This window comes from Aythya marila (assembly GCF_965140915.1).
Source record: "Aythya marila genome assembly, chromosome: 1".
NCBI lineage: Eukaryota > Metazoa > Chordata > Aves > Anseriformes > Anatidae > Aythya > Aythya marila.
In genome coordinates this window covers 184,012,916-184,039,614 of record NC_139042.1, presented here as the reverse complement: position 1 = coordinate 184,039,614, position 26,699 = coordinate 184,012,916, and the positions used below count along the sequence as shown (strand labels likewise).

Below are 26,699 nucleotides of genomic sequence, written 5' to 3'. Positions count from 1 at the left end.
CTTGGTTTAATAGCTTTTTTTTTTTTTTTTTTTTTTTTTTTTGCTTTCGGAAAGTTAAAATCTCGTTTCTTCTGAGCTAAGACCACTAGGTGGCATTCCAGAAGAAGACTTCACTGAAGCTTGCAAACAACATTTCCACATGAGAAATACTAAAGATTATAAACCTGAACGAGGGTGAACCATGTTGGATGAGAAATAAAGACAAATAGTCTTAGGTAATAAGTATTAAGCTAATGTGAGAAAAAGTGTGGGGGGAGGGCAGGGAATGAAACACCAACACATTTTGGTTGGTAATACGTGCAGGAGGGTAGCAAAATATTGCTATCTTTTCACTTATTTCCTGAGGCAGTAGCTGAACTCCTAAAGCTGTATTGGCCATGTGACTTAGCTGTCCTATGAGTTCATTAATTATGTTTCCTACTTTATATTAGCAATGATTTTGCTGGTCTATAAGTGTTTCTGTTGTGTTGTGTCTCTCAAGATAATTTTCTAAATCTATCTGAAATACTGAATTAGTCTTCACAAATACTTTGATTTAGGAGTCAATTAACTTGAGTCTTAAAAAGGTTCTACTGAGGCCAAAGTCTAGGAATCACAGATAAGGACTTTTCAGCTTTTTATCAAATTCTCTGCATGCCTTATAATTTATTTCCATTACTTCTATCATTGGTTCAGTTTTGTTCCACAATTTTAGAAAGCAGAAATGAATCCCATCCATGCTATGTAAGTTTGCTAAATTAATAGTATGCTGTAGAATCAGCATTAAATAGCAGTTAATGAAAACAAAGGAAAGACAATGGTCTTTGTTTTGAGATGTATTGGTGTTGTGTAGTTCACTTCATCCTAGTTCAGGATACCTCTGCCAAGAAGAGAAACAAAGTAATTTTTACCCTGCTATTTGCTTTGTAACTATATACCTGATACTTAAATCTACACCGTAGCAACAAACAGTACACACATATTTTACAGGCAAGAGAGAATCTATATTAGGCGTACTATGTTGCAAGTAAATTATTTTAAGATGAATATGCCAGCAAGGCATAGTTTGGAGACTGATTATAATGATTTTGCTTGATTTTTTTCTCTATTAACTATGTTGGAATATGTGATGAAGGGAAAGATTTTACCTGTTGTTGTATGGTAAGGTAAATCAGCGCAAACCTTAGAGTTAACAAAACACTTTAAGATCCTCTGATTAAAGTCATTATGTGTGACAATCACCTAAGACAACCTAAGGGAGATGCAGATTGTTAAACCAGTAAAACAACGTTTAGTTTGCCATCTAACAGCAGCACTGAGGTTTTTGTTTGTCTCAAGTGCTATCTGTGCTGTTTAGTCTGTCGAGTGTCTGTTTTCTTAACAAGACAACTTTAATCTATGTAATTTTGATTGTTGACATTCCATTGGAAGTAGATGAAAGATGCTTTTTTGTTTTCAAGGTATATGCTTTCCCAAAGAATGAAAATCATTTTTCACGCTGCAGGTGAGTTTGAATGTTTGACCAATGTGGTTATATGACAGGGACAAAGTGATTTGCTCTATAGAATTACTTCTGGTCCTCTTCTACCATGAGTTCAGGTTCAGTCCAGGGGTCAGAAAACAGATACCAGTAGTAAGGGGCTGTTTCTGCCCTTATGGGAAGCAGGTCTGTGTTCGTAATCTGAAGTCTGTGAGACTTTGTAACGTGAATGTGGCATACTGTTACATGGTGTGTAGATGTAATTCCAAACATATATTGAAATATGTAATTATATTGAAATAACTTTTTTACCAGGGTCCTCCCAGAGCCTGGCACCACACAGCTGTGCCTTTTAACTCTAAAGTAGTTGTGCGAGGTCGCTGGACTCGGGGTTTTCCTGCATGGCGCTGAGACACCTGTGCGAGCTGTAGCAACACCTCGTCGCTTCGCACCCCTCGAATCCCCTCACACGGGTCTTTCCTTCCCCTGCCCGCAGAGGAAATGCCCGACACCCTCCATCGCCCCTCGTAACAAGCCAGGGCCGATGCGAAGCGAGAGGTTTTGCGGTGGTGCTGCCCCCGCCCCCTCACGGCGCCGCCGCCGCCATTTCCCCGGCGTCCCCCGCCGCCCTTCAGGACGCATGCCTGGGGCCGCGCTGCCATGGTTGCAGGGAGCGGCTGCTTCGGGACGCCCTGACAGAGCCGGGGGGGAAAGGAGCAAAGCACCGGGGTACCGGGGGTCCCAGCCGTGCCCCGAGCCGGGGGGAGAGAAGAGGAGGCGGGCGGCCAACGGCCCGACCCGCTGCCCCCTGGTGGTGCCCGCCCTGAGAGGCGCTGAGGGGAGGTGAGCCCATGGCTGTGCGCCCTGAGGGAGGGCCTGGCCGCCGGCTGGCTTGGCTGTGAATTCCTCCCTGTGCACATTTCACCGATGTATATATGCATTATATACATACATACATGCATATGTATAGGGGCTGCTGGCTGCTCGCTGGCACCGTGGTGGAGCGTTGTGTGTGCTAAAGACCTGTGAAGATGCTCAGTGTTTTGCAGCTGGATGAAAATAAGTCATCCAGCTGTTCTGAGTAGGCTGGTTGAGAGAGGATTTAGGAAAAGTTTTTCAGAGCGATGGAAAATGGTGAGCAAGGTGCGTGTGAGCCAGACGGCCCATTCAGTGCATCACCCGAGAATGCATCTCCTGTTACTGCTACAAGTTACCCTACTTCACTTGCATTAAAAAATTCAGAAAGGGAAAAAGAAACATCTCAAGATGCAGTGCTGTCAGAGAATGTGACAAATTCGACAGTGACAGGTAAAGAACTTGTTAAAACGTTGGACATTAGTGCTTTAAGGAGATTTTTTTCTTCAACTTGATTATGCCATCTTGCACTCCTCACACCCTCCTTTTCACATTTGCAGGTTTTTGGTTTTGAAGTGACTTTTAAAATTATTATATAAAATTTGATTGAAAAGGTGAAGAATGCATTATATATCTCACATTGTGATAGCAATTTGTATACTAATAGAACATCTTATAGGGCAATCTTTGTTTCCAGAAATGTATATGAGTATGTTTATGTGTTTTGTACAGGTGTGTTAAAAATAGCAGTGCATAATTCAAATATAACATGACTTCTATTAATTTAGGCTAGATCATAGCAGTCACCTTGCTATTTTACCTTTCTGAGGTTCGCCTGTAACTTACCTGTCACCCTTCTGTACTCCATGCCTTTCTCCTGCAGTCCTCAAAACACTCCAGTGCTTCCTGCATTTACTTGATGTTTCTCTCTTCTGTCCTGTGTGACTTCCCCTTTTCCATTCAGCACCCTGCTTCCTTAGGTCTTCAGAGCTGAAGGTAGCGCATCCCATTCCACGTGTGAGCACAGTGAGTGACAATACAGAGCTGCTGCCTGCCTGCCTCTTGGCCGGGTTCTGTTCAGATGCTCTTATTTCAAGTAGCTGGTCATCACTTCCTGGGAAGAGCACTGTACCAAAGCCAGATGGTGTATCTTATCTCTAAGCCAAAAAGAAGTAATGTCTGGAGTTTCAAGCTAAGTAAACCTGGTTCATAGTCTTTGAGTCAACACCACAAAGTCAAGTAACGTGTGGAAGATCACACAGATTCAGCTATCATATGCTTAGATCGGGTCTAAGCTGGAGTGGGTTTCAGTAAGATTTTCAATAATGGTTCACTGTGTACGTGACTAACTTTATAAAATTATTTACTTGAGAATAAAACATACATTTAGCTACTATAACTTTTTAAATTGGAATATGAATGACTTTTTATGTGGTAAAAGCATTACGTTAGATCTCTCTTTAAATAGTATCTAATACTGCTTCAGCTTTCTGTTGAAACAAACTGTTTTCCAGCTTAAAAATCTATGATTATTCTGCCTTACAATGTTTCAATAACATCATTTACGTGTAAACCTGAAAGAGGTATTTTATTTGTTTTGAGAAGCATATCAGAAATTAATTTTGTTTTTATTTTTTAGGAAGTGTAATTGAGGATAATAAAACTCTTATGTGGAGTGTGGCTACATTTCATGAAACTATCCAGTGTGAGGAGTTGCATCTTGATCTGGGACGTTTTGCCAGGAAAGGAGTTCAACAGGATTACCGCATGCCTGATGTCATCACTGTCAGAGTACAAACAGGTAAATGGTGTTTTTAAATGTGTATCTATCTCGATAGATAAACAAACATTTTAAAATCTCGATCTGTTACTAAAAGAAACAATATTTCTGTCTTGGAACTTCTGTTTGGACAGATCCTGATACCTTCCAAGATGTAGCTGTAAAAATTGAAAGACCTACTTTTCGTAAACCATTTCTGGGTGGATTTAAGAACAGAATAACAGGAGTGGAATTTCATAATGCAGGATCACAAACAATACCCAAAAAAAGACCTGAAAAAGGAACTACGTTATTTTGTAGGGAAACACAGGTAATAGCTTTGTAGTGTCTTTTTAGAATGTTTATTATTATTATTATTATTATTATTTGTTTCTAAACAATAGAACATTGACACAATTATTTCAAATAGGAATGAGGATGTAAGTCAGCAATAAGTATGCAGGTGAATGTATTTAATGGATTAATATCATTAGGCTTGTGTTTTTTGTTTTTGTTTATAAACAGCTAATTTTGTACTTCTTGTAATGATGATCAATACAATCTCTGTATTTTGTTACAATTTGACATGCGTTTTTTCCCCAGACTGTGTTTCAAAAAAATAAACGTCAACAAACAGCAAATCCAACATCAACACAGATGACTAAGGTTGGCCTGTATGTGTCAAGCGTGACTGACAAACTAATAACACCTGGAAAGTATTTCACAGCAGAAGAATACCATAAACGTCGACTTGAAGCTGTAAGTTCTCTTCTGTTTGCAACTGTATCTGTAAAGTAAAGTAGCACAAAGGTTACTTGAATATTTAAGGAGTGTTCAAAGAGTAAATTCAACAGTGAGCTTCCAAATGTCAGCTTAATCTTCACATTTGGTAATCTTTCTGATTTAGGGTAAGTGTGTGTCTGCACATTTACAATATTAGTGTTTTCAGCAACATTTGAATGAGACCTTATGGTTTCTTAAATATTGCACATTGTGAATGTAATGATATCTATTTTAAGGTAAACTTCCATACATATTATTAAGGATTAAAATACACTTGTCCCTATGGCATTCTCATATCCTCAGAAGGACTTTAATGCCATGTACAGCCTCAAATAGCTGGAGTATTGGACTAGGATTTACACGACTTGCATTTGACTTCTGGATTTTGTGTTTTTGTATGTATGTATGTATGTATTTATATATTTATTTATAAACAGACCTGACACACACAGTGGGCTTGTGGGTTCTTTTTGGTGCACAGAGTTGCTTCCTGTAGGTGATTCTGACTGCAGATTCTGTACAGTGATTGTGCAGGACTGGCTGTTCAGGCATTTTAAGTTTCTTCATGCAAGCCACTTACTCAGTGACTGTGCACCTAACTTAAGTACGCCTTGTCATCATGTTAGCCTCTGGACACTGCTTTGTAAATGCCCTAGGTCTTATTTTAATTTCTTGAAATAGGCAGTTTGACTAAATGGATAAACAATTGGTTTCCCCAAGTGAGATAAGTGTATTGATATGTTTAGCCAGATGCTTTAGTATCTTCTGGTTAGAAGTTTTCTGTAAGAACTTGCTTGGTTAGCATGACCTGACACCCCTAAGATCTTGTAGAAATGGAACCCAAAATAACTATGCTGTTTGTTTTTAAATTGATGACTTTTTGGTATTGTATCACATGTAGGTAATAGTATTACAGAAATATTTCCGCCGTTGGCATGCTAGAAAACTAGTACAAAAATTGAAGGAAGAAAAGAGACTGAGGCTGGCATGGGAGGCACAAGAAGAGTTAAAAAAGAAAAAAGAGAAAGAAGACAAAGTGAGGAGGGAACGTGAGCGAAGACTGAACCCTAAAACAAAAGAAGACTTTGAGCTGCTTTACCATGCTTTAGAATGTAAGTTTTTCTTAAAGGGACGCTCTTAAAGCAGCAAAAGAGTACAGTCGAAAACAAACTTTTCTGGTTTTGGCAAGTTGTGGTTTTTTGTTTTTTTTTTTTTTTAAGGCATTACGTGACTTTTATATATTTCTAGAAGCTTTTTAGGAAATTATCAGCTTATAGAATGGTGCTAGTATTTGTGCTGTTTTGCGGGACTTTTTTGCCTGTTTGTTTGTTTTTGCCTTCATCTGTAATGATGTAAGGTCAGCTAGAGGAACAACTTCTTATTTTTTTAAGAATCAGAAGTTTAAAGTAACTCTGATGCATATAAGTTGCTGAAAATAATGCCATCAAGAAATCACAATTAAGATCCATCGTTTGCTGTTTAATATAGATATTTTCATAACGGGTTACATTTTGCCCAGAAATTTACAAGAGAAATTAAGTTTTTGCTTTCGTCCATGTCCTCTTCTGTCACCATTTCTTTTCCTTTCTAATGTATTCCATGTTTCACAAAACTGCTGTCAAAAATTTAAAAATCTGTTAAGACTCCTATAGAGCATCTTGAAAGACTTCTCCTATCAGAGTGGATGATGTCTAATAGAGGCAAGCACCTCTAAACTTTTCTGGCAAAATAAAGTGAATACTGCAGATAATTGGCTTAAAGTCTAACAGGAGAATAATGTAAATATAACAGAAAATTAGCCATTTTGGAAAAACAAAAATGAAAGATATGTACCAGCACATTAAAAACAAACTAAAAAAAAAAAAAAAATGCAAGAGTTCTTTTAAAATGTCTCCTTTTAAGCAAGAAGCTTGCACTGTCACTTCTATAACTCATATTTTATCTAAGCCTACAGTGCTTGCTTATGGTATAATAACTCTTTAGCAGTTTTTACCTTACTGTTCCTAATGCAGATCTGACCTAATGGATTACCTGATTCATTGCAAAGATACCAGATGTACCTTAAACCATCCCAACTATTTTTCCTATTGTAAACTGAGTAAATAAATTTGGCCGCATGTTCTTCATACAGCTTAGGCTCATGATTCAAGAAGTCCCAGGTTACACACTTATCTTAAATTCTGTCATACTTTGTGTGGCACAGAACAAATCGCTTTGTCTAAATGTGTAAGTGATATAAATATTACTGTTCTCTGTGACAAATGTAAAAATTTATTACTGGTTTTAAGATTTAAAATTTTGGGGATTGTATCTTTCTGGGATTTGTGCTTGGTTGGTTGTTTTTTCCTTCCCTCTTTCTCCTCAGAGAAGATTTGCTTTTTATTTCTGAAGAATTGGGCACTCTTAAAGGCCTAACTTGATAATCAAAACCCAAGATATTCAACTGATTATTTTCTCTCTCAATTTCTGGCAAGGACTACTGTTTAGTATCTGATTTTCTCCAGTATTTCTTTAAACTTCTTCCTAGTTAATGTGCTATCGACTGTGATCTAATTCTTTGTGCGTGGAGAGGCTTATTTGCAATAGAAGCAAGAAAACTGAGATAAAGTTGTGATTAAGCACTGATTTCCCTGATATTCTTAGATTTAAAACTTATTGTTATATAACAGTCTTTTTTGCTTAATTTAATACAGTTGGATTCATAAATAACAGAACTTCCAGTTTTGCGTGTTCAGGAATTTAAGATCTAGGCAACCTGAGAAGCACGTGCCACTTCAAAAGCTGTAAAACAATTGGCTGGTATCAATCTGTTTTTTTTTGTTTGTTTGTTTGCTTGCTTTTGTTTTGTTTACTGTTGTTGACTAGTTGCTTCTCTGGGGACTTGCAGTCATGCTCTTTGTTATAACGGAGCTTAGTGGTTCTAGGAAGTTGGTTTGTTTTTTTTTCCTACCTGCATCTGAAACTCCTTTTACATTCTTATAGTGTCACCAGTCTACACAAGCTAAATCATTGTGACAGTAATAGAATGAGGTTATTGTCCTCTAGAGATTGTGAAGGTTATTGCTGCTGATCACAACACCGGGATAATATTACAGGGTCAGCCAGTAGAAGCAATTCATTTTGGTACAAAAACTTGCCTGCTGACTGTCTGGTGCAAATGAGATGTATCTAAATATTCTATGTGTCTGCATATAGAGACATTTGTTAGTTATTTGAAAAGTATGAACAACTTCATTTGCTCTATAAAAACACTAGGAAAAAAAATATAATGATCCAATCTCTATCTGTAAAACATAATCTAAGAAGAATGTCTTTAACTTGATTGTATGTATATGATGACTCACCCTAGGTGAGTATGGATAACTGTTTCATAGCACCTTCATCTCTGCAAGTACAAAATTGCTTATTGTATTTATTAACTCTACCTTTGAAGTTGCTGCCCCCTTCAGGCATATAAAGCTTCATGTAAATTAATTCTATGCTGTGCTTTTGTTTGCAGAAATGGCTTTATTTTAAAATATATCTTTGGGTACTCAGAATTTGTCAGACAGCTGTCACATTAATACCAAAGCTTGGAGAGCCTTAAGGAAATGGATTGAAATATTTTAAAATAGAAAACATAAGGTATTGTAGATAAGGAAGCCACGGGCAGAAAATAAACCTTTCTCCCTTCCCTCCTCCTGCCTTTAATCTTACCTGATGATATAGGCTTTTGCAGTAAGTGTGCATCACATTGTATTGTTTTCTCTACCCCATGTTTTGCTTTTGTATAAATATTCTGAAATAATAACAAGGTACTTTGAGATGCTATTCAGGAATATGGAAGCTTGAGGTCATACAAAATTACCTACAAAAATATCAGGATGTATTTGAAATGGAACTGACCCTTCAGAAAAGCCAGGAATTGTTATGATGTATGCAAAGCAAAACAGCTTTCCATAAACATAATGATTTTACTGAGGGATTCCTGTAAGGGCACGTAGGCTGCATATCAGAAGGGGTACCACAAAATAAGCCATGATAGGTGTGTCTGCATGTTTGTTATTAAGTAGTTTATACTTCAAACTGTAGGAGATACCTGTGGTTTGGTGATTTGACCCTGTGAGTTAGAAGGCCAGGTGCTCATACAGCATGTACTGATTCACTTGCTGCTGTGATTATTATCTAGTGGCTTGGTGTCCCTTCCTTCTATTTAAAGGGTTCAGTTCTGGAAGAGGAAATGGAGAGTGAAGTAGTGATTGTCTATTTATAAGTGTGTTTCCATCTGCCTTAGGTGGCAAAAGATGATACTACTCAATATTCACTGTTAAGACCTGAAGAGCTAAACATGATTGTCAGCCAAGTTTTATCTTGGGTTTGGATGACGTCAGTCTTCTTTAGATTTTACTCTTTTCTGCAGGGAGAAGCAGTGGTTTTCTAAGCACTGAGAACCAGTGGCACCGCAGTAAGATGCTGTTCTTAATCTGTTGGGAGGATCTTCATGATATCTTGTCTTGCAAGTTTGATCAGCATTTGTTTAAAATGATTCTTGTGTTCATATCATTCACAGCTGTTTGAGACTCATTATTATTTGAGATGCAAAATCATGAAGAAATCATCGCACCCTGCATTTCCACAGAAACTAAATTATTCTTCTTTTTCATTTTTCTGTTAAATCGTCTTTGAGTTTGGAGTATGACTTGGCAGTGTGCAATTGATGTACGCTCACACCCTCTTAGAACACCTGTATCATTTACATTAATTTCTGTGCCATTTTGTGTGTACTGAAAATATGTATAACAATCGATTTCCCAATACAGAAACTGTTTTTTTATTATTATTACTAATAATTATGTTATGTCTGAAATAGGAAAGTAGGAATTTCACTGGAAAGCATCTAAAAAAATACCTAAAATATTTATACCTGTAGCATGGAGGCAGGAGGAGATTGAACGGATTAACGCAACTCTTACTGGAGCTGAAAGAAAGGCAGCACTTTGTGGACTTCTAGAAGAAGAGGCACAGCTGATTGCTTCCATTGGGAGACACAAAATAAACGCAGATGAGGAGAATCAACATAAAGCAGTACTGCACTTTCTGAGTAAGGTCAGTAAAGTAGTTTTAGGCTGAACATAAATGTAAAGTTCCGAAATACAGGAAGAGAAAAGGCATCTGTAAATTACCAGCCCAAAGTAACTTTTATAGCTTTACAAGTTAATCATGTGAATCCTAATGTTCTCTATATCCAGATTTTCTAGTTGTTCGTGTCAGTGATGCTCTTTTTCCAAGCTGAGAAAATTCCCTAGCACTGTGACTGATTATTGAAGGATGAACAATGCATCAGTACATCATTAGGACTGTCACTTGAGATTTTTCATATACAAAAGTAGCTGCGTATATGTATAATACAAAAATCAGCACAGAGCAGATTAATTTTGTGTTGTGTAACCATCATGCATAAAGGACGTGATTCTGATGGCACTTTTAGCATCATGCAAGGCTCAAGTTCTAACAGAACTCAGAATGGCTAATTTAAGCCATTATAAAATATCAGGACACTGCATATTATTCTGTATTTTGTATTGTGAGAATTAGAATGTAAGAATTCATGCATGAAACTCTGTTCTTTCTTAATCAGTTTCTGTATCTTTAAAAATCTGCCTATAAGCTTACCTTTCAAAAATACTCAGTTTCACTAAACAAAACGAACGACTAAATGATCTTCCCTCTGGTATGTACTGTTCATTGCTCTCTATAGTGGAAAAGTTTGCTATTGCATTTAAACTTAAATGCAAACTTTGAACTATGCATTAAGTATTTGTAAAAATTAAATTTTACTCTACAGAATTAGTTATTTTTTTTCTTTTTTTCTTTCCTCAAAAATGTTATACTGCAGGAGCTAGATTTTTTGTTTATTTCCCCATTGAGCACAGGCTTCTGTTCCTAGATAATCTTATGCCTGTCTTCAAAGGAAGTATTTACTCTGTGTTCCTGTACAGGATAGAAACCCAAGAGAGCGTTAACTGTATCTTGTATCTTATTGAACTCAGTGATTAACTCATTGGTTTCGGCTGAACTACAATTTTAACTTGAGATTTTATTTTTCTGTAATCATAGGGATGAAATTTAATGTGAGTGTTCTTTGGGTTCTCATCTATTTGAAAAACAAAAGAGAGAATTAGTTCATATAAAGATGATTTAGAATGACATTACATTCAGTGGCTCTTTAATGTGAAGTACAAAAAATAAAGTCCTTTTAAGTTAAAACAGCAATCTAACCTCTCAGAAGATTATTTTTTTTCTCTGTCTGCTTTCAGGGGATATGAAATAATCATGAAAAGAAATACTGCAACAGCAATAGTTTGGGAATAACAAAATTTTTAGACTATTTAGTGCTCAAAAGTGGCAGTTCTGTCCAAAGGAAACTCTTCATTTTATTATTGATGCATGGGAACAGGACCCCAGAAAATGATTTGATAAAGTCTATCATCTTTCTTCATTATGAACAAATTACTTATCTGAAATATTGGGGGAACTGCTACCAGGTTTATTGCCGTGACATGACTGAATTCTCTGTTACTGCTATCAAGAGTGCAAAAAACAAAGAAACTTAATATTTAGGAATGATACCAAGAATCACGAATCGTTTCTATGTTAAATACTTGCTTCTACTATTTAACATCTATTCCTTTATCATCCTTCTAAGAAAAGAAGCCTGGTTCAGTCTAAAGCAAATATATTTCCTCTTAACTGTATCTTGATCTTTATTTTTCCTTTCTGCACTGCTTTCCAGTGTGCTACCCTGTATAGATTACTTCTGATATATATTCTCAGGAGCCAGACAGTTTTCTTGCATTTAGGAATCAGAAGTAAAATGTTCTTCAGTACCATAACTCCTATTGATAGCTGATGGTTGGAGATTCATGAGAGACCTGAGAGACAAGAGACGTCTCTTTCCAAACAGTGGACATACTTCAGGAGCACTTATTACTATTTTATTTATTCATATTTTACATTTATACTTTTGTGTTTCAGTACAGAGACTATTTTCTTTCTAATTTGACAAGCTAGTTAGCTTAATTTCTGCATCTTTTCATGGTTTTGCTTGCTTGCTTGTTTGTTTGTTTGTTTTCCTTTTTTTCTTCTTTGTTTTAACATAATTTCAACAGTAGTGTTTGTTTGGTGTTGGACTAACCCGTTGACATAGATAGCAGCCTAACACAGGAGATAAAGAAAGTAATAAACTCTGCATTTAAAAAAAAAAAAAAAAAAAGGCAATGTCAAACTGAATAGGTGTCTCATTATGATTGTAACAAGGCAGTTTAAACACATGAAATTTATTGTTGGAGTGGATTATAACCACTTTATTCAGTTATTTCTTCAGCTTTGAACTGATAACGTTAATCCAGACACTCGCCGTTAAAGTTGTAATGACGTTGTAATGCATTCTTCATGTATGAAGAATGCAAGCAGCTCTACTTAGCCAACATGATATGAAAGTTGCTTTTTCATGGTAACTTTTGTTCCCTTTATTCCTAAGTTAGGCATGTACCCTAATCATGCCTGTGTGCTTTTAGAATGGTTTCTCCTGGTCATGTGTGCACTACCTTCTAGGTGTCTTCTTTACACCAAGTTCATTTGTCTGCATTCAAATTTTGAAGAGCAAAATTGGAGTTTTTTTTAAAAGGCAGTCCTGTAATTATTAACTCTTGTTCTATTCATACCTTTCAAACTTTTTGCTATTTCTGTACACGTCTTCTGAATTTCATTTTTTTGCTTTGCTTACCTTTTTCTCTCTGTATCTGTGCTCTTTTGTTTCTCTCCTCAGGTGTTTTTTTCTGGTTTCTTGTGCTGGCAGCAGAGTGCGGTTACAGTAGTCTTGCTCTCTGAAGTAATACAGATAACAGCATTATTGTAAATTCCACAGCACTGCCAGCAGACAGTTTCAGTCAGGAGAAAGCTGGGTAAAAAATCTGTAATTTTAGTTTTGTTATGTCAATCCTTCATGAAAATAGTCCTGAAATCAGTGAGATTGAGATTCTTTCTGATACACTCGAAATCCTGTCCATAGTGATGAGATCTCTGTATTTATTTTTTCAATAAAAAGCTGCATCATTCATTGTTTGTTTAATTTGCTTCATTTTATAAAATACCCTTTTTGATGAGGTAGTGAGGAAGTTACAGATAGGTTTTCTTGATTTGAGTAATTTAAATGTGATCATAACATAGGTTGTCTGTGTTACAGGTGGTCTGCAGCGTACAGCCCTGAGACTGCTAGCTCATAGCTGGATTGTGTAAATTTACCAAAGGAACCTAGCTTCAGTAACTGTGTCCTAGGCAATCTCTGCTCAATGACTCTCCCTAGTATAAGCAGATGACCTTTATGTCTTACAAAAAGTGATTTCTTTGTAGAGGATCAAATGTATGTACTGCAGTTACGTACACTGTGGAAATCAATGATTGTCGCAGCTTTTTCGTAAGGTAGATGGGCAACATAATATTTCTTCTAAGTTTGTGGGTTTTTGCCTTTTTTTTTTTTTTCAGTATTTCTAGTTCTGTACAAAGTTAGTGTAACAAAGTCATGAAGTTACGTTAGAATGCTCCTTTCTCTCCCTGACAGAAAACAGCTTCTTTCTGGTTTTGCAGAAGTTCAAAGATTTCATTAAGGAATGACGAGTTCTACTTTTCACTAATGTCCATTTTGCTGTTGCATTTCTTAATTAGTTCTGGATCTGGATTGTGATCTCTGATTAATAATACTTTAATTATAGTTCCATCCCTACTGATAAAGTAATTAAACGTTATCCAGTATTAGGCCATCTTTTCAATTACTTTGTCTTTCTTTTGCTTGCCTAGTTTTATAATTTTAAAAGACGAAAGCCCTATTTTGATGTGGTGAAGACTGCTCCTATCTGTTCTATCTACCTAACATTCTTGCTATTTGTATGACCTCCCACCATCACAAGCCATCATCATCATCATAATAATCACATAGATACTAAAATCATATCCACAAAACTACTCAGGCATCCAAAGGTTTCATGAAGTGTTGCTCTAGTTAGCTGACACTGAGATCTCAAAGTGAAGCTCACAGGTGTTTGAGAATATTCAAGTTCCAAATGCAGTGAAAATGAATGATTAACACACCCAGTGAAATTACAAATAACTGTCTCAGTGTAAGATTAAGGAAGAGGAGTGGTGTTAGACAATGATGGGGAGAGGGTTTCGAATGCCATCTTTCTGTTGGATTGAGATATCTGTCTCCATGGTTAATTAGCCCCACACTGTATCAGTGTGGACAGCAACCAGAGCCAGTCCTGCAGGAAGAGGAGAATGCCAGGACTCTTCGAACTGAGTAGTGCAGCTGATCCCATGTAACTTCTCACTGCAGAAGTTCAAGATGTGCAAAGAGAATTGGAATAGTATGGTCTGTAGTTAGGTCTGCAAAACAGGAGCCAGCTAAGTATCCAATAAGCTGTAAATTCATACTGTACCTTAGTCAGCTTTACCAGTCTATGCCTTCTATCTGCCTGTACAGCTAGCGAAAATAGAACAGTTCCCTGGAGGTGCCTTGCACCGCAGTAGCCTTTGAGGCCTTAAATTTGAGATCTTTACACAGTCAACAGTCCCATTGATCTTACTGATAGTTTAGAGGGATTTATGACTGCGAGATGAAACACAGAGCAAATGTATTCCAACACTACTGTCAGTAAATTCATTTTAAAGAAGCAGAGCGTATCCCTGTAGGAGAATATTATTTATTTTTAATATACTCCAAGTCAAAATTTTCATGACCTGCAATTTTAAACAAAGTGTGCAATTGAATGCTTGCTCTGGTGGAAAAGGTACTGTAGAAATATCGACAATAGAATTAGCCTTTTGTGTTAGCCAAGCATTAAAGTCAAGTCAGTGTTTGCGCTGGTGAAATCTGATGTAACAATGCACTTGGTCAGCTGGTGATCAGTTTATAATAGCTCAGTTGTACAAATTGTTTCTGAAGTGTGCACAGCCCAAGAGATGGAAAGCATATGATGGAAAAACCACTGAAATGGATACACCGTACACACTCCGAGCCAGAGAACTGCTTGAAATCTACCGCAGTGTTAGCATGAATGACATCCCACAAGATGAGAGAGTAGATGTGCTGTTAACTCTCAGATGTACAGTGGAGGTATGTTTTATTTTTCTATTTATGTTTGGCTTGAAGCTACACTTTCCAGAGGTACAGTCATTTAATTATGTCAATACATATGCAACACTTCTTCTGGCAAATAGGTGCCAGCATGATCAGCTGGCAGCAAGAGTCTAATGTACCATGAGAGAATAATTTATATTCCAGGTATACTCTAAATTCATATTGCACTTTGTGATGTACGCGTTTTTCTTCAAGTTGTGGTAGAATTTTAAGTTTTTGGTCTTTTTTTTTTTTGTGTGTGTGTGTATTAAAACATAATACAAATATAGGACAAAGATTAACTTAATATTTGTAACAACTTGATGAAAACCATGACAGAGATGCGAGTGTCTGTTACTATTTTTTTTGTTTTTCTTGAAACAGATGTTCTTGATTCCCCATTTAGAACCTTATAATTTCTCTGTTGCTTTGGCTGCCACTTTTATGGCTGGCAAATACTGATTTTTTTTTTTCTTTTACCTCTCACTCCCCATCCCCACTGCTACTGCCAGGATTCTTAGTGAAATAGAAGCTGGCTGCATTTCTTTTAAACCTTTTATTTACTTATTTTTTTAATTCAGCTTTAAGGCACTTTCAGGATGGTAAGTTGACATCAAACTAGAACAGAATGTTGTTTCCTGGTCTTACTGAAACAAACTAGCATCTTCCTGTTGCCTTTGGTAATAGCAGAATTTGATCTGAAGTCAATATGACATTGGGAGCATTGCTAATTTATGAACTTTTGCCCATCTGAATACAGTCATTGTTGTAGTAATCAAAGCCTAGAATTTCTGTAAATTAACACTCATGTTTTAGGTGAAGAAACCCTGAACTTAGTCACCTGCTATCTATCCCTGGAGAATCTCTTTATAAGCATTTGAAGTATTGAAATGACTAATTTCCAAGGATGCTTATAAATCTCCCAGGTCTTTAGTGTGTGTGTTTTGACTGGTTGGGTGGTTTTGTCTTTGTTTCTTTTAAAATATATAAAAAAAAAAACAAAAAAAAAAAAAACACAACTGTGTATACATGTTACACCTCCTGTCACATAGCCAGAGAGTGCCAAAAGGCCAAAAGAAGCCAAAGCTCCTTAGGGACTTCCTGGGGATTTTGGAGGCTCAAAACTGTGCCTGTGTTCTGTGCCTCATGTCAGATGCTCAGTGTTTTTTAGTGCCTCCAGATTTGCAGTTCTTCATAGCTTCAGTATACATACAGGCTCCTTAAAGCAAAATCTGTAAGTATTCTTAGTTGTTTGGCTTTTTACGTTAGTGTTTTTAGAGGTTATTTTCCTAAGACACTACAGGTTCTTCTGTTCATATTGAGAATGTAAGGGGCTGTGAATGAATGGCATAGTGTCCATAGTTTGCTTTTGTATCTGTGTTAGAAATACTTTGTTTGTTATATTGTTGTACTGTTTTTTTCCCCCTTTTTATTCTGTACTTTCCTTCAGGAACATGCATGTGAATTAACAAAGGAAATAGTGGAATTAATTGACAGAGAAGTTGATCTTATGTCAAGAGAGGTGAAAGAATGCAACTTAGAAGGACTGAGGAAAAGAATTTGTACGTTATTTCTACAGTATATTAAAACACCGAAGTTTAACCCTGAAGTTGCAAAGATACTTAAGGTATTGTTCCTGTTTTGCAGTCTGAGTTAATAGCCATAAAACCAAATAGCCAAAAAAAATAGGATAGAAAATGGGAGTGGAAAACCATGAATACTTTATTTCTTTTTGCTGTAGAATTGCTGGAGGAGTTCCTCAAGAAGTAAAAATACATACAATTTTCATACAAATCATCTTATATAGTCATAGAGAAAGCATAGTTTTAACATGGTTTTAACAATCTGAGAAGTAGCAGATCGTAAAGAGAGAGCGCTGTAAATGGTCTTACAGATCTTACAAGGTAGTAACAGGAAATTGTAACAGCAACGACACCAACCAACAGAGAGAGCTGAAAATGACATAATTGCAAAGCATTTTTTCTTCCACTGGAAGAAGGTGTAATGTCTCACAAATCCAGGAAGGAGGAGCGTTGCCATTGTCAAAGTGATGAGCTGCTGTTGTACAACCAATTGTTACTTCATGAAAAGCAGATCCAGCTAGGAAGGGGAGATAGTGGTAGATACCTCTTTTAAGTTGTGTGATTGTTTTTTTTTTTTTAATTTCTAACTCCAGACTGTAGTAAAAATATCACTCGTTATGGCTGGTTTAGAAAAAGACATGTATTCTGCATATATCAGGAGAGGATTCCTCTTATAGTGTTTGATAGTGCCTCAAGGATAGGGACCTAGTAAACGATAATGGGCTTTAGAATCAACTAACAGTAAATTTTCACTACGTTTATCATCAGGGTTACCTAGATGGGTCATAGCAGAGAGTGGGGATGGGAAATGCTTGGGTTTTGTAGCTTTTGGTTCACTGTATCTTGAGTTCAAGGTTGAACTGCACCTATTTTTGAACCTTGTAACCTCCCGTAGACCATAAAAAAGACGGCAGTTCATTAGCAGACAGTCAAAGTGACCACAGCCTCTGGGCGTTTCAAAGAAAGGCAGATGACCACAGTGGGTAGCGGGATTGTCAGATTGTTCAAGCTACCCTATTACAGACGTGGGCCTTCTGCACAGACTACATTATACTCCTTCCAGAACCACAAAGCAAGATGAGGATAAGGTTTTTAGCAAGTTTCGTTCACTTTCTTCCCCAGTATTGCTTTTGGACACAGAGTTTTTATGATTTCATATTTTTATGCTGAAGTATTAATATGCCTGCAAGCTCAAGGCTTTATCTTTGACGTGAAGAACAGATTCCACATGAAAAATTAAATGCTGAAGAATTGGTTCCTGCTTTCTGTGTTATCAGCCATTCTGGAAAGATGACAATCTGCTTACAGAAAAGCACTAGCAAGAGCACTGGCGCAGAAGGTCTTCATATATCTTAAAAAAACAAACTGACTGATTTGTATAACTGGTTTAAACAAGAACAGTAAGAAAATAGAATGGCTTTTGGTCTTCTATTTAAAAGAAAAAAAATCCTAATGAGTATTTTAAAATTAATTAGTAGCTTTTAAATATTAGAGCATTTGCATAAATACATGTACAATCTATTCATGGTAGAGTTAGGGTGGCTCACAAGTAATACAAAGATATTATCATGTTGTGATAAATTAACTTTTTTTTTTTTTTTTTTTTAAATCTTTTAGGTTCCACCACATCCTCTAAAGCTCTATAAAAATGTTAACTTCTGTCATAGCTGCGAAAATTACTTACCATCTACTGAATTTCCTGTTCCTGCTAATTCCCGCACCATTGGCAGATGTCACTTGTGTTGCAAGCTTGATAATGAGGCTCGGCAACGGGAATCATTTTTGAAGTACAGACTTATACTAGAAAATCTCAAGAAGTCTGAAGCTGATTACCAGGATGATACTAAAATTGTTTTCTTAGTTCAGGTACTGTCTGAGAGATCATTGCTAATAATGGAAACTGGTGGCTTTGTCTCTAATTTTCCTTTTATTTTGTGGATGTAGTTGACAGGAAGAGAACTAAAAGCTAAAAGCAACAAAAACTCCCTGTGATATGTGATGTTCACTACCATTAAGAAAAAGCACTCGAGCTCTTGAAATGTAGCTGTGGTTACAAGCAATATATTAAAAGAAGGTAGAAGACTGGCTAGCAGGTCAAAGAAACAGATGATCCAGATTCTCTGGTACTGCTGTGGTGATACTGTTGCTTAAAGCCACTGGCATCATTGGTAAAGGAACAGTGATGTTTTTGTGGCTGGAGTATTGCTGAAGACATAGTGTTAGTAAAACAACCTTAGCCCCTTTTTCTGAATTGTTGTAGTAATACAAGTGAATTTTTTATATTCTCAGAAGGAAAAAATAAAGAAAACAAGGTCTTTACATTCTGTTTTATGTCAGCAGAGCATCTGTATAGTTGGAATTTTTACTGCTTTGCACTCAGTGAGAGAGATTCACTAAATATTTAATTTTTCTAAATTATTTACTATCATATGTAATTATATGTAGTCTTCTGCAGCATTTCTAAGTAGGTAATGTTTCTTAATGATCATTGCAAGAACAACTCAGTTCAAAGAACTTCTTGCCTCTACCTTCAGCAAACTCTGTCTCTTCTAGTTGTTACTATTTGTTTTGTCAACAAAAGAATCTGACATCCAATATCCACTGGGAAAGTTCTAAAGTAATTGCAAAATATTATCTTTTGAAAATCGAACAGCCCAAATTTATTTGAACATTCTGGGATTTAGAAATAGGAATCTCTATGGCATCAACATTCATAGGACAGTTTTGAACTGTATTTTCAGGATGTCTAAAACAGCAACCAAGCAAACAGAAGCCAGACATCAATATGCCAAAAAGTAAGATTGGATCTTTAATTATCATGCCTGTGTTAAGAAATATAACAGAAGAGTTTTAGTAGATGCTTGTTTGTCAATACTGGTTTCTATTTAAGCTGAATAGTTTTTGTTTGTTTGTTTTTGTTTCTTTTCTTTATTTGAACGTGTAAACATCCTTCAAGCTCACTTGGATGTCTCTCACATCACATCACTTACAAAATTTTTCCAGCAAACTCTCTTGGCTGCATTAGAACAGCAGATGCTTGACCTTGCGGAATGCTGGTGGCCGTTAATGCACTGAAACATGACTGTTTTTTAACTGCTGACACTGAAAGCCCTCTCTTGCCATTGCAGTTTTACCACTACAGCATCTCTGGACACTCCATGTCATTTTCATCCAAATTAACTTTTTCTCTTCAGAGCTGTAAATATCTAAACAGCAGAGATTTGCATCTTAAGTTATTAGTTTTGTCTTTTCTCAAACATTTCTTTAAATTATTACATTTTTCCAAGCTGTTTTTTTTTTTTTTTTTCTTTTCTTCCCCTAACAACCGCTGTTTGTCCTCTACTCCACTGTATCCAGAAAACAGCTCCAAGGCATCAAAAATGACTCTGGCACAACTAGAAGTCTTTTGCAACGTCTACGACAGCTTGATTTATTGTCCAGTGCAGTACCAAAACTGGATTGTCTGTGGATAGATGCAAGACTTTTGTGATAAGATAGAAGATTTTTCTTCAGATGTCTTGCGTATTGATTCTAACCCTGCTTGGGCTGAACACTTCACGTGCTGTTAAGGCAAATAAAGCAGTTGGCGTGTGTTAGGGTGTAGCTCCGCTGAATTCAACTTGCTACAGCTAAAGACCTGCTTTGTGGTATCAAAATGAGTTAGATCAGCAGCTGTGTCAAGTCCTGAGGCTGCCTTTAATTCTTTCAGAGGGTTTAACTATGCCATGCTCCTTAGAATCAATGGTACAGAGTATGGCTTTGATTTTCTTGATGGGCAAAATCCTAATGGACGTGATCATTTGAACTAATGAATACTCTTCACTCCTTTATCAGTTCGTTGCCTACCCTCATTTCCCAGTCTCAGCTGCTGAGTGCTCTCTGATACTTGCTCCCAACCTGTTACACGGCAGTAAGGGCATTTCTGTTTCTTGTGAGAACAGAACAAGTTATTGGGATGGAGGAACTGAGTTTCTTATGAAATCAATGAGCTGTAAATTTTCACAGCAAAACATATCTACCTCAAGAAAGTGCAGAAGTTGACTCTTAAATAAAACTTTCCCCCATAAGTAGACTAGTTTTAACATAGAACAAACTTTTGCCTGTTTTTTCAGGGAAAAAAAATAATCCAGGAATAAGAAAGTCAGATTGTAGATCTGTTTTGCATGGGACTTTATATACTCCAATATAGACTTTAGCGAATTCTTTTAAGATGTACAGCTTCACATACACACACACACAAAATAAATAGTAGTACTTGCTAATATGTTTGCTGACAGATTTCTGGCTTCTTAGAAGATATAGAAGTTATTCAAAATTTTGTGAAAAGGAGGAAATACTGAAAATAGAAGCAATTAGTGAAACCTAGTAAAGGAGGCCCCACAGGACCAGATTTAAGACCAGATGTAGCAGTAGTCCTATGTTCCTGGACTTAGTAGGCACACATTTATTATAAGTGGAGGTTCTAAGCCAAGCTTTTATCCACATTTTCCCTGGAAATAATTTAGATGGGCTCCTGGATTTTTGGAAGCAAGATAGATGAGAATACGTTAGGCTGTATGTCACTGAAGCACCATGCTGGTATACTTTCATTCATCCTTTGTCAGGAATTTAATAAATAGCGTGTAAACGTTTATTTTAACAAAATAAATCAAGATTTCTCCTTAGAGAAATGAGCCTTTTTCAAAAGGCTAGGTGGAAGAAAACCTGTTTAAAAGTCTGTTGTTTACAGGCTCCTGTAGATAAAAAATCTTCCAATAATGTTTCCATGACTGATACAGAGAAGGATCAATGGAGGGCAACTGAAAACTTTACCAAAGTTCAGTGGTAACTGCTGTCTTAAATTCTTCTTCTTCATTTACGATGCTGTTTTTACCAAGTTTTAGTAGTGTTTTCTGACAGCTAGTTATAAATTAAACAAATTAAGATGAATGCAGAATAACTTGAAACATGGGTGAAAAATATATCTAAAGACCTTTCTGTACCAGAGAACCTTTACAAATGGACCTTCCATTATATTTTGTTAATGTTGTAGTGTAGCTACCTGATCATATGTGACCTCATTTGATAAAATGAGTAACAGAGTCACGAACACCATAAACTCTTGCACATCAACAGCAGAGTGAGGGGAAGGAAGCAGAGCAGGCAATTTAGGGTCTGTCATGGGTGAGAGTTTTTATTGGCCTAATTTCCTACGTTTTCCACACCTTATTATCCTGACTGCATGTAAACTTGAAGTAATTTAGTAGTGTAATAACAGTAATAATTCGATAACAGTAATTCTGAACCCCTGAATGAAATGGTAAACATCTCAGTAATAACAGAGATGGATTATTATTATTAACCAAAGAAGTCTGAGCAGGTTAAAGAATGCCATGCGAGAAAACAAAAACATGAGATTTAAGAAGTTTTATAAAAGCATTTAAGCAATCAGGATGTCAAAGGAAGATGGGAAATTGCCTTTGGCAGAAACAATCAAAGTAAGAATGTAGCATTTTAGAGATGACATAAAAATGTAGTTGATAATTGCCACACCATGCTAGAGGAAGATGTAGTGTATATCTAGATGTTCTTTAACCAAGTGGTTGTATGACATGTGCATAGAACAATATTTTATTCGAAGACTGATTTGGATTCTTACATGGTTACCATGTTCTTCTTGTAGAATGAAATAAGTTTCTTCTTTCTTACCCATTTTCCATTTCAGCTGCAAGATCTACAGTACATGATTGAGAACATTTGGGGCTGTCAGTCCGCTCTTAGTGCCTGCAGTGACCTCTATGATTTGGTGATGGTCAGATGGGATAAGCAGCAGGAGTGGTCTCCGTGGAACACAGTTCTTCTCACTAAAGATGAGGCAGATGCACATCTTAAGCTGTGTAACCTTCAAGAGGTAAAATTTAATGGGCTTAATTTGTTTCCAATACTTCTATTACATTTTAATAGAATCCTGTATGTAGTGATGTTTGGCCAAAGTCCTTACACTCATGCATGTTTAAGTTGGCCCACTATATCTGTTTAAATAATTATGTCTGTAGTATTAAATAGACAAGGCAGTAGTCCAGAGGGCAGCTGGCAGACTACAGCTCACATCCACGTACCTAAACTGTCTTGCCCTGGTTCTCCCACCTGAAATTCAAGAAGCTAAGTTGCCTCATCCATGCTGCTTACTGAGAACCATTCCACATCTGTGATGCTCCCTCATCTGTGCTCCGACATAGCCAGCCTGGATGTAAAATATGCTAAGCTCTAAATACTGTAACACCTGTGTACTTTTGGTCTGGTATAGGCTTTAGCCTCATTTGTTTCTGGCCTCATAAATTTATCATCAAATAACAGAATGGCATGTATAACCTTTTGTCTAGAACTTAAGGATTTCTTATAATAAAATTTGTTTCAACTTACATTCTCACATAGCACCACTTTCTTACATTTAAGTGCCACTGAAAATGTAGTCCTACAGTTTATAATTAAATAATAAAAATGTAATGGCAGCTCTGAGTTGGGAAAACTTAAGAATCGGTACAGAAGTAATTGAAACTGTGTATTTTTATATCACTACCCCCAAATCCCATATCTAAACATAGTAGCCTGGTAAATAACTCACTTCCCTGGACATCATATGGTAGAGTATTCAGTTTTCTGTGGCACAATAGAGTCCTGGGGACTCTGTTTGTCTTGTGATTAGTAATGGATTATTAAGCCTCTCTCCTGTAGGTTTCTGATTTATATAAGTAGTGATCCAAGGCCATTGTCGTATAGCATTCTTTTATTCAGGATGTTCTTAATTCAATTTCTAACACAGTATGTATGCAACACAAATGCAACTTCTGATGTTAGTCATTATGGAAGTCTTGAGAGTATCTGAGAACAAAATTCACAGAGGAAAAGAATTACTCAGTGGAAGTTATGCTTTGGGAACAAAATGTGTTAGGGCATTCTAAAGATAAAGGGAATTCAGCTATCTATATTTTTGTCTGTGCATGCCTAACTTGTGTTTTCAAGCAGCTGTGTTTATATGAGCATTACCTTTAAAAGTTAAAATCAGTTTCAAGCTGGAAATTCCTTTATCAACTCCTCTATCTCACTTCCAGTCAGTAAGGCTCTTCAGGCAGTCTGAGTCTAACAATGCATCCAGGAATCTATGTTACTGGCTTTATAGCAGGCAGAGGTTCTGATTACGCATTTACCTGGTTTAACTTCTTAAGTCTGGATGTCATAGTCAGAAATGCCATTAACTTGTTTAGGTTCACAGGTTACACTTGTGTTTTTAATATGAATGATAAATTGTAGTAAAAATATTTCATTACTTTAATGTAACTGCAATAAAACCTTTTTCTGTTTGGATTTAAACTTTCTCTGTCATTGGATTCAGCCCAAGTAATGAAATTTAAACTACATTAGAGTACAGAGTGAATTTTTTCAGCTTTTTTATATTATTCAGTTACAATGAAAAGCCGAAAGTAAACAAACTTCATCTGTGAAGACAAGTAAAAGTCTTGAATTTCATGCGCTTTTTATTAAATGTGTTCTAAGCTGGTATATGCTCTGTATATACCCTTGAGAAGAACCATTACTTTTCCTATTTCAAATGCCTTCGTTCAAAGTTGGAGAACAACTGTATGATTGGCAGAGGGCCATAGAAGGTTCCTCTGCATCTCCTGCTTCAGTGGAGGTGGGAGAAAGCTCAGAAAAGCAACAGATAAGATACGCAAGCCTACCTTAAAATTGTATGGTATTTGTAGTTAACTCTTGCTACAAAAATTGAAACGGGCCAGCAAGGAATTGCCTTTCTTCACTGGTAATGGCCAAAGCTCTGTTTCAAAAAGTAATTGTGAAATAAGAGAAAATGAGGCAATGTTAAAATGCTGTAAGTTGGATCTCATTCATTTAAAACAAAAACAAACAAAAAAAAAGCCTCTTAAGCTATCTAGAGATAGCAAAGTTGCCTGTTTTTTTTTCCAAGTAAATATTATGCTTATTTACAGCATCATCTGAGATAGTACTAATCACTAGAAATTGTGAAAATATTATCACTGCTGACTCAAACACTGAAAAACACTTTCTGCAGTGATTATTTGTAACTAATCACTCTGATTCTTAGTAAGGAAATTTCCTGTATTTATCAATTTGCAAATGATGATATTTAGCCATTGTCATTTTTAATTTTTAAAAGATAGATACAACTTTTTTTACTTGAAAATAAATGAATGAATTTTATCTTGGATAAAAAATGCCAGAAGTGTTCCTGTTTTTAAAAGATGACATTTCACAAGGAGTGGTTAGTGATTTTCACTGTTGGACCATAAGGTAGCAGTATAGAACTACAAAATGTTTTATTTCCTTCTGTAATGTATATGAATAAATCATATGGCTTAGTCCATTGAAGGGTCACTATTTATACTGTCTATAATATAAAGCAATCTGTGGATTGATGAATATTTTCATTGTATTTAATGGCATTTGGATTTTCTTTCAGGCTTATGAAGCAGCATTTATTCACAGAATAAAACAAAAACATATCCGGGCGAAAAAGTACTTTGCTCAGATCCCAGCAATGACATCATTTTTGCCTAGGAGTAACAAGCAGGCTAATGCAAGTTAATTTTTAATAGCTACACCTATTCCTACCAGTACAAAAACATAACTCTTAGCGAAGTTAACTGAAGTTAAAGAAGGTAACTGAACTATTGATTAATACAATTTACTTGATTTTGAAGATTTTTTTTACCAATATCTTAATTGTATAACATCAAAATAAACCTACCTATAAAATAATTTGATCTTGATTATTCAATATAACTATATTTCATGGTTTGTAACCTCATTATTTAAAAAATATTGTTGATGAGCTATATACATTTGTGAGCTATGACTGCTTTACTGTGCATGCCTGTGTTGCTTGGAATATTTGTTTCTGTGTAATATTGCTTTTGAGGAAATCTAGCTACCTCTGTCATCTTCCACTTAGAAAAGTAAAAATAAATTATTTAATTTTATATTAATATATTAAATGTATTTTTCTGGCGTTAAGCATATAAGGCAGAGAACCCCTCAAACTGTACATTCCTGCAGAACAACAAAATTGATATGCCCTTCCAAATATAGCTGCTCTGACTTGGAAACATTGGTGTAAAACAGTAACTTCAATTTTTATGGCTCAACTTGTTGATCATAATGGAACTGCCAGCATACAATTGTTGTATCCAAGATCATGAAATTATTGTGAATCAGTCTGAAAACTTTAAAATACACAATGCAGACTGTTCAGAACATTTATTTTTTTGAGGAACTTCTGTTATTTAAAGTAGAAGTTAATTGCTTCCCTAATTATGGTTATGTTTGATTATAATTACAGTGAAAAATGTTTGATGGTGTCCATTCAATAAAGTCCTACAGAAAGTTGCTAGCTTCTGTTGACTGCTTGAAACCTCTATTCTAGACATGTCAGCCCTTTGCTCTGACATATAAAACTGTCTAGTAAAAGCAGTAGCATTTAAAAATAGAGATTAGCATATATTTAGAACCAAACAGCTGGTAACTAGGTTGATTCCTTCAACAGAACACAAACTTGTAGACTCGACTGACGCGGTGCATTCTAACATCAATGGAAGTCTTTCCACTGGTTTTGCCATTAATTGCAGATTCTGGGTTTTAGTTCAGTATATGAACTAGTAGCACATGAGCATTACCATTGATTTACGTACTTACCAGGGCTTGAGCCTTAAGATAAGAATGGCTGCTAAGACTGGGCCTCTGCCTGAGTGATAAAAGGATTTTTGAAGAAAATTATGGATTGAAGGGCAAAAGGAAAAGCATGCATCATATAAACAGTAGCAAACTTCTTTATACATTAATTTCTTTTTAAATGTTTGTTTAAAATGTACATTACAAGCCCTGAAAGGTGGTTTCAGTAAACAATAAGGAAATAATTTGAACAAATGTGAGAAGCCACAAGTCCTTTGATATCAGTGCTATGTGGTGTTGGAGATTTTTGGAATTTACAGAATCATAAAATAATTCAGGTTTGAAGGGATCTCAGGAATCCAGCTCCTGCTCCAAGCCCACGCAGGTCTGAAGTCAGACTGAATTGCTTAGGGCTTTATCCAT

At 36.1% G+C, this 26,699-nt stretch overlaps 1 protein-coding gene across 2 annotated transcripts; it reads left to right on the top strand.

Moving 5' to 3' along the window:
- The first annotated feature begins 2,155 nt into the window (after positions 1 to 2,155).
- On the top strand, positions 2,156 to 25,954 carry IQUB (IQ motif and ubiquitin domain containing). 2 transcript variants are annotated; one of them, XM_082751671.1, is made up of 11 exons: positions 2,156 to 2,767; positions 3,954 to 4,115; positions 4,229 to 4,404; positions 4,677 to 4,832; positions 5,758 to 5,968; positions 9,766 to 9,941; positions 14,836 to 15,006; positions 16,460 to 16,636; positions 18,210 to 18,458; positions 22,297 to 22,482; positions 25,069 to 25,954. In XM_082751671.1, the coding sequence occupies exons 1-11, from the start codon at positions 2,584 to 2,586 to the stop codon at positions 25,192 to 25,194; spliced, it is 1,974 nt and encodes a 657-aa protein (XP_082607797.1). In that variant the 5' UTR covers positions 2,156 to 2,583; the 3' UTR covers positions 25,195 to 25,954. The 2 variants fall into 2 exon arrangements, with proteins under 2 accessions (XP_082607797.1, XP_082607796.1); XM_082751670.1 differs by lacking the exon at positions 25,069 to 25,954 and having other exon boundaries at positions 22,297 to 23,808.
- Positions 25,955 to 26,699: the final 745 nt, after the last annotated feature.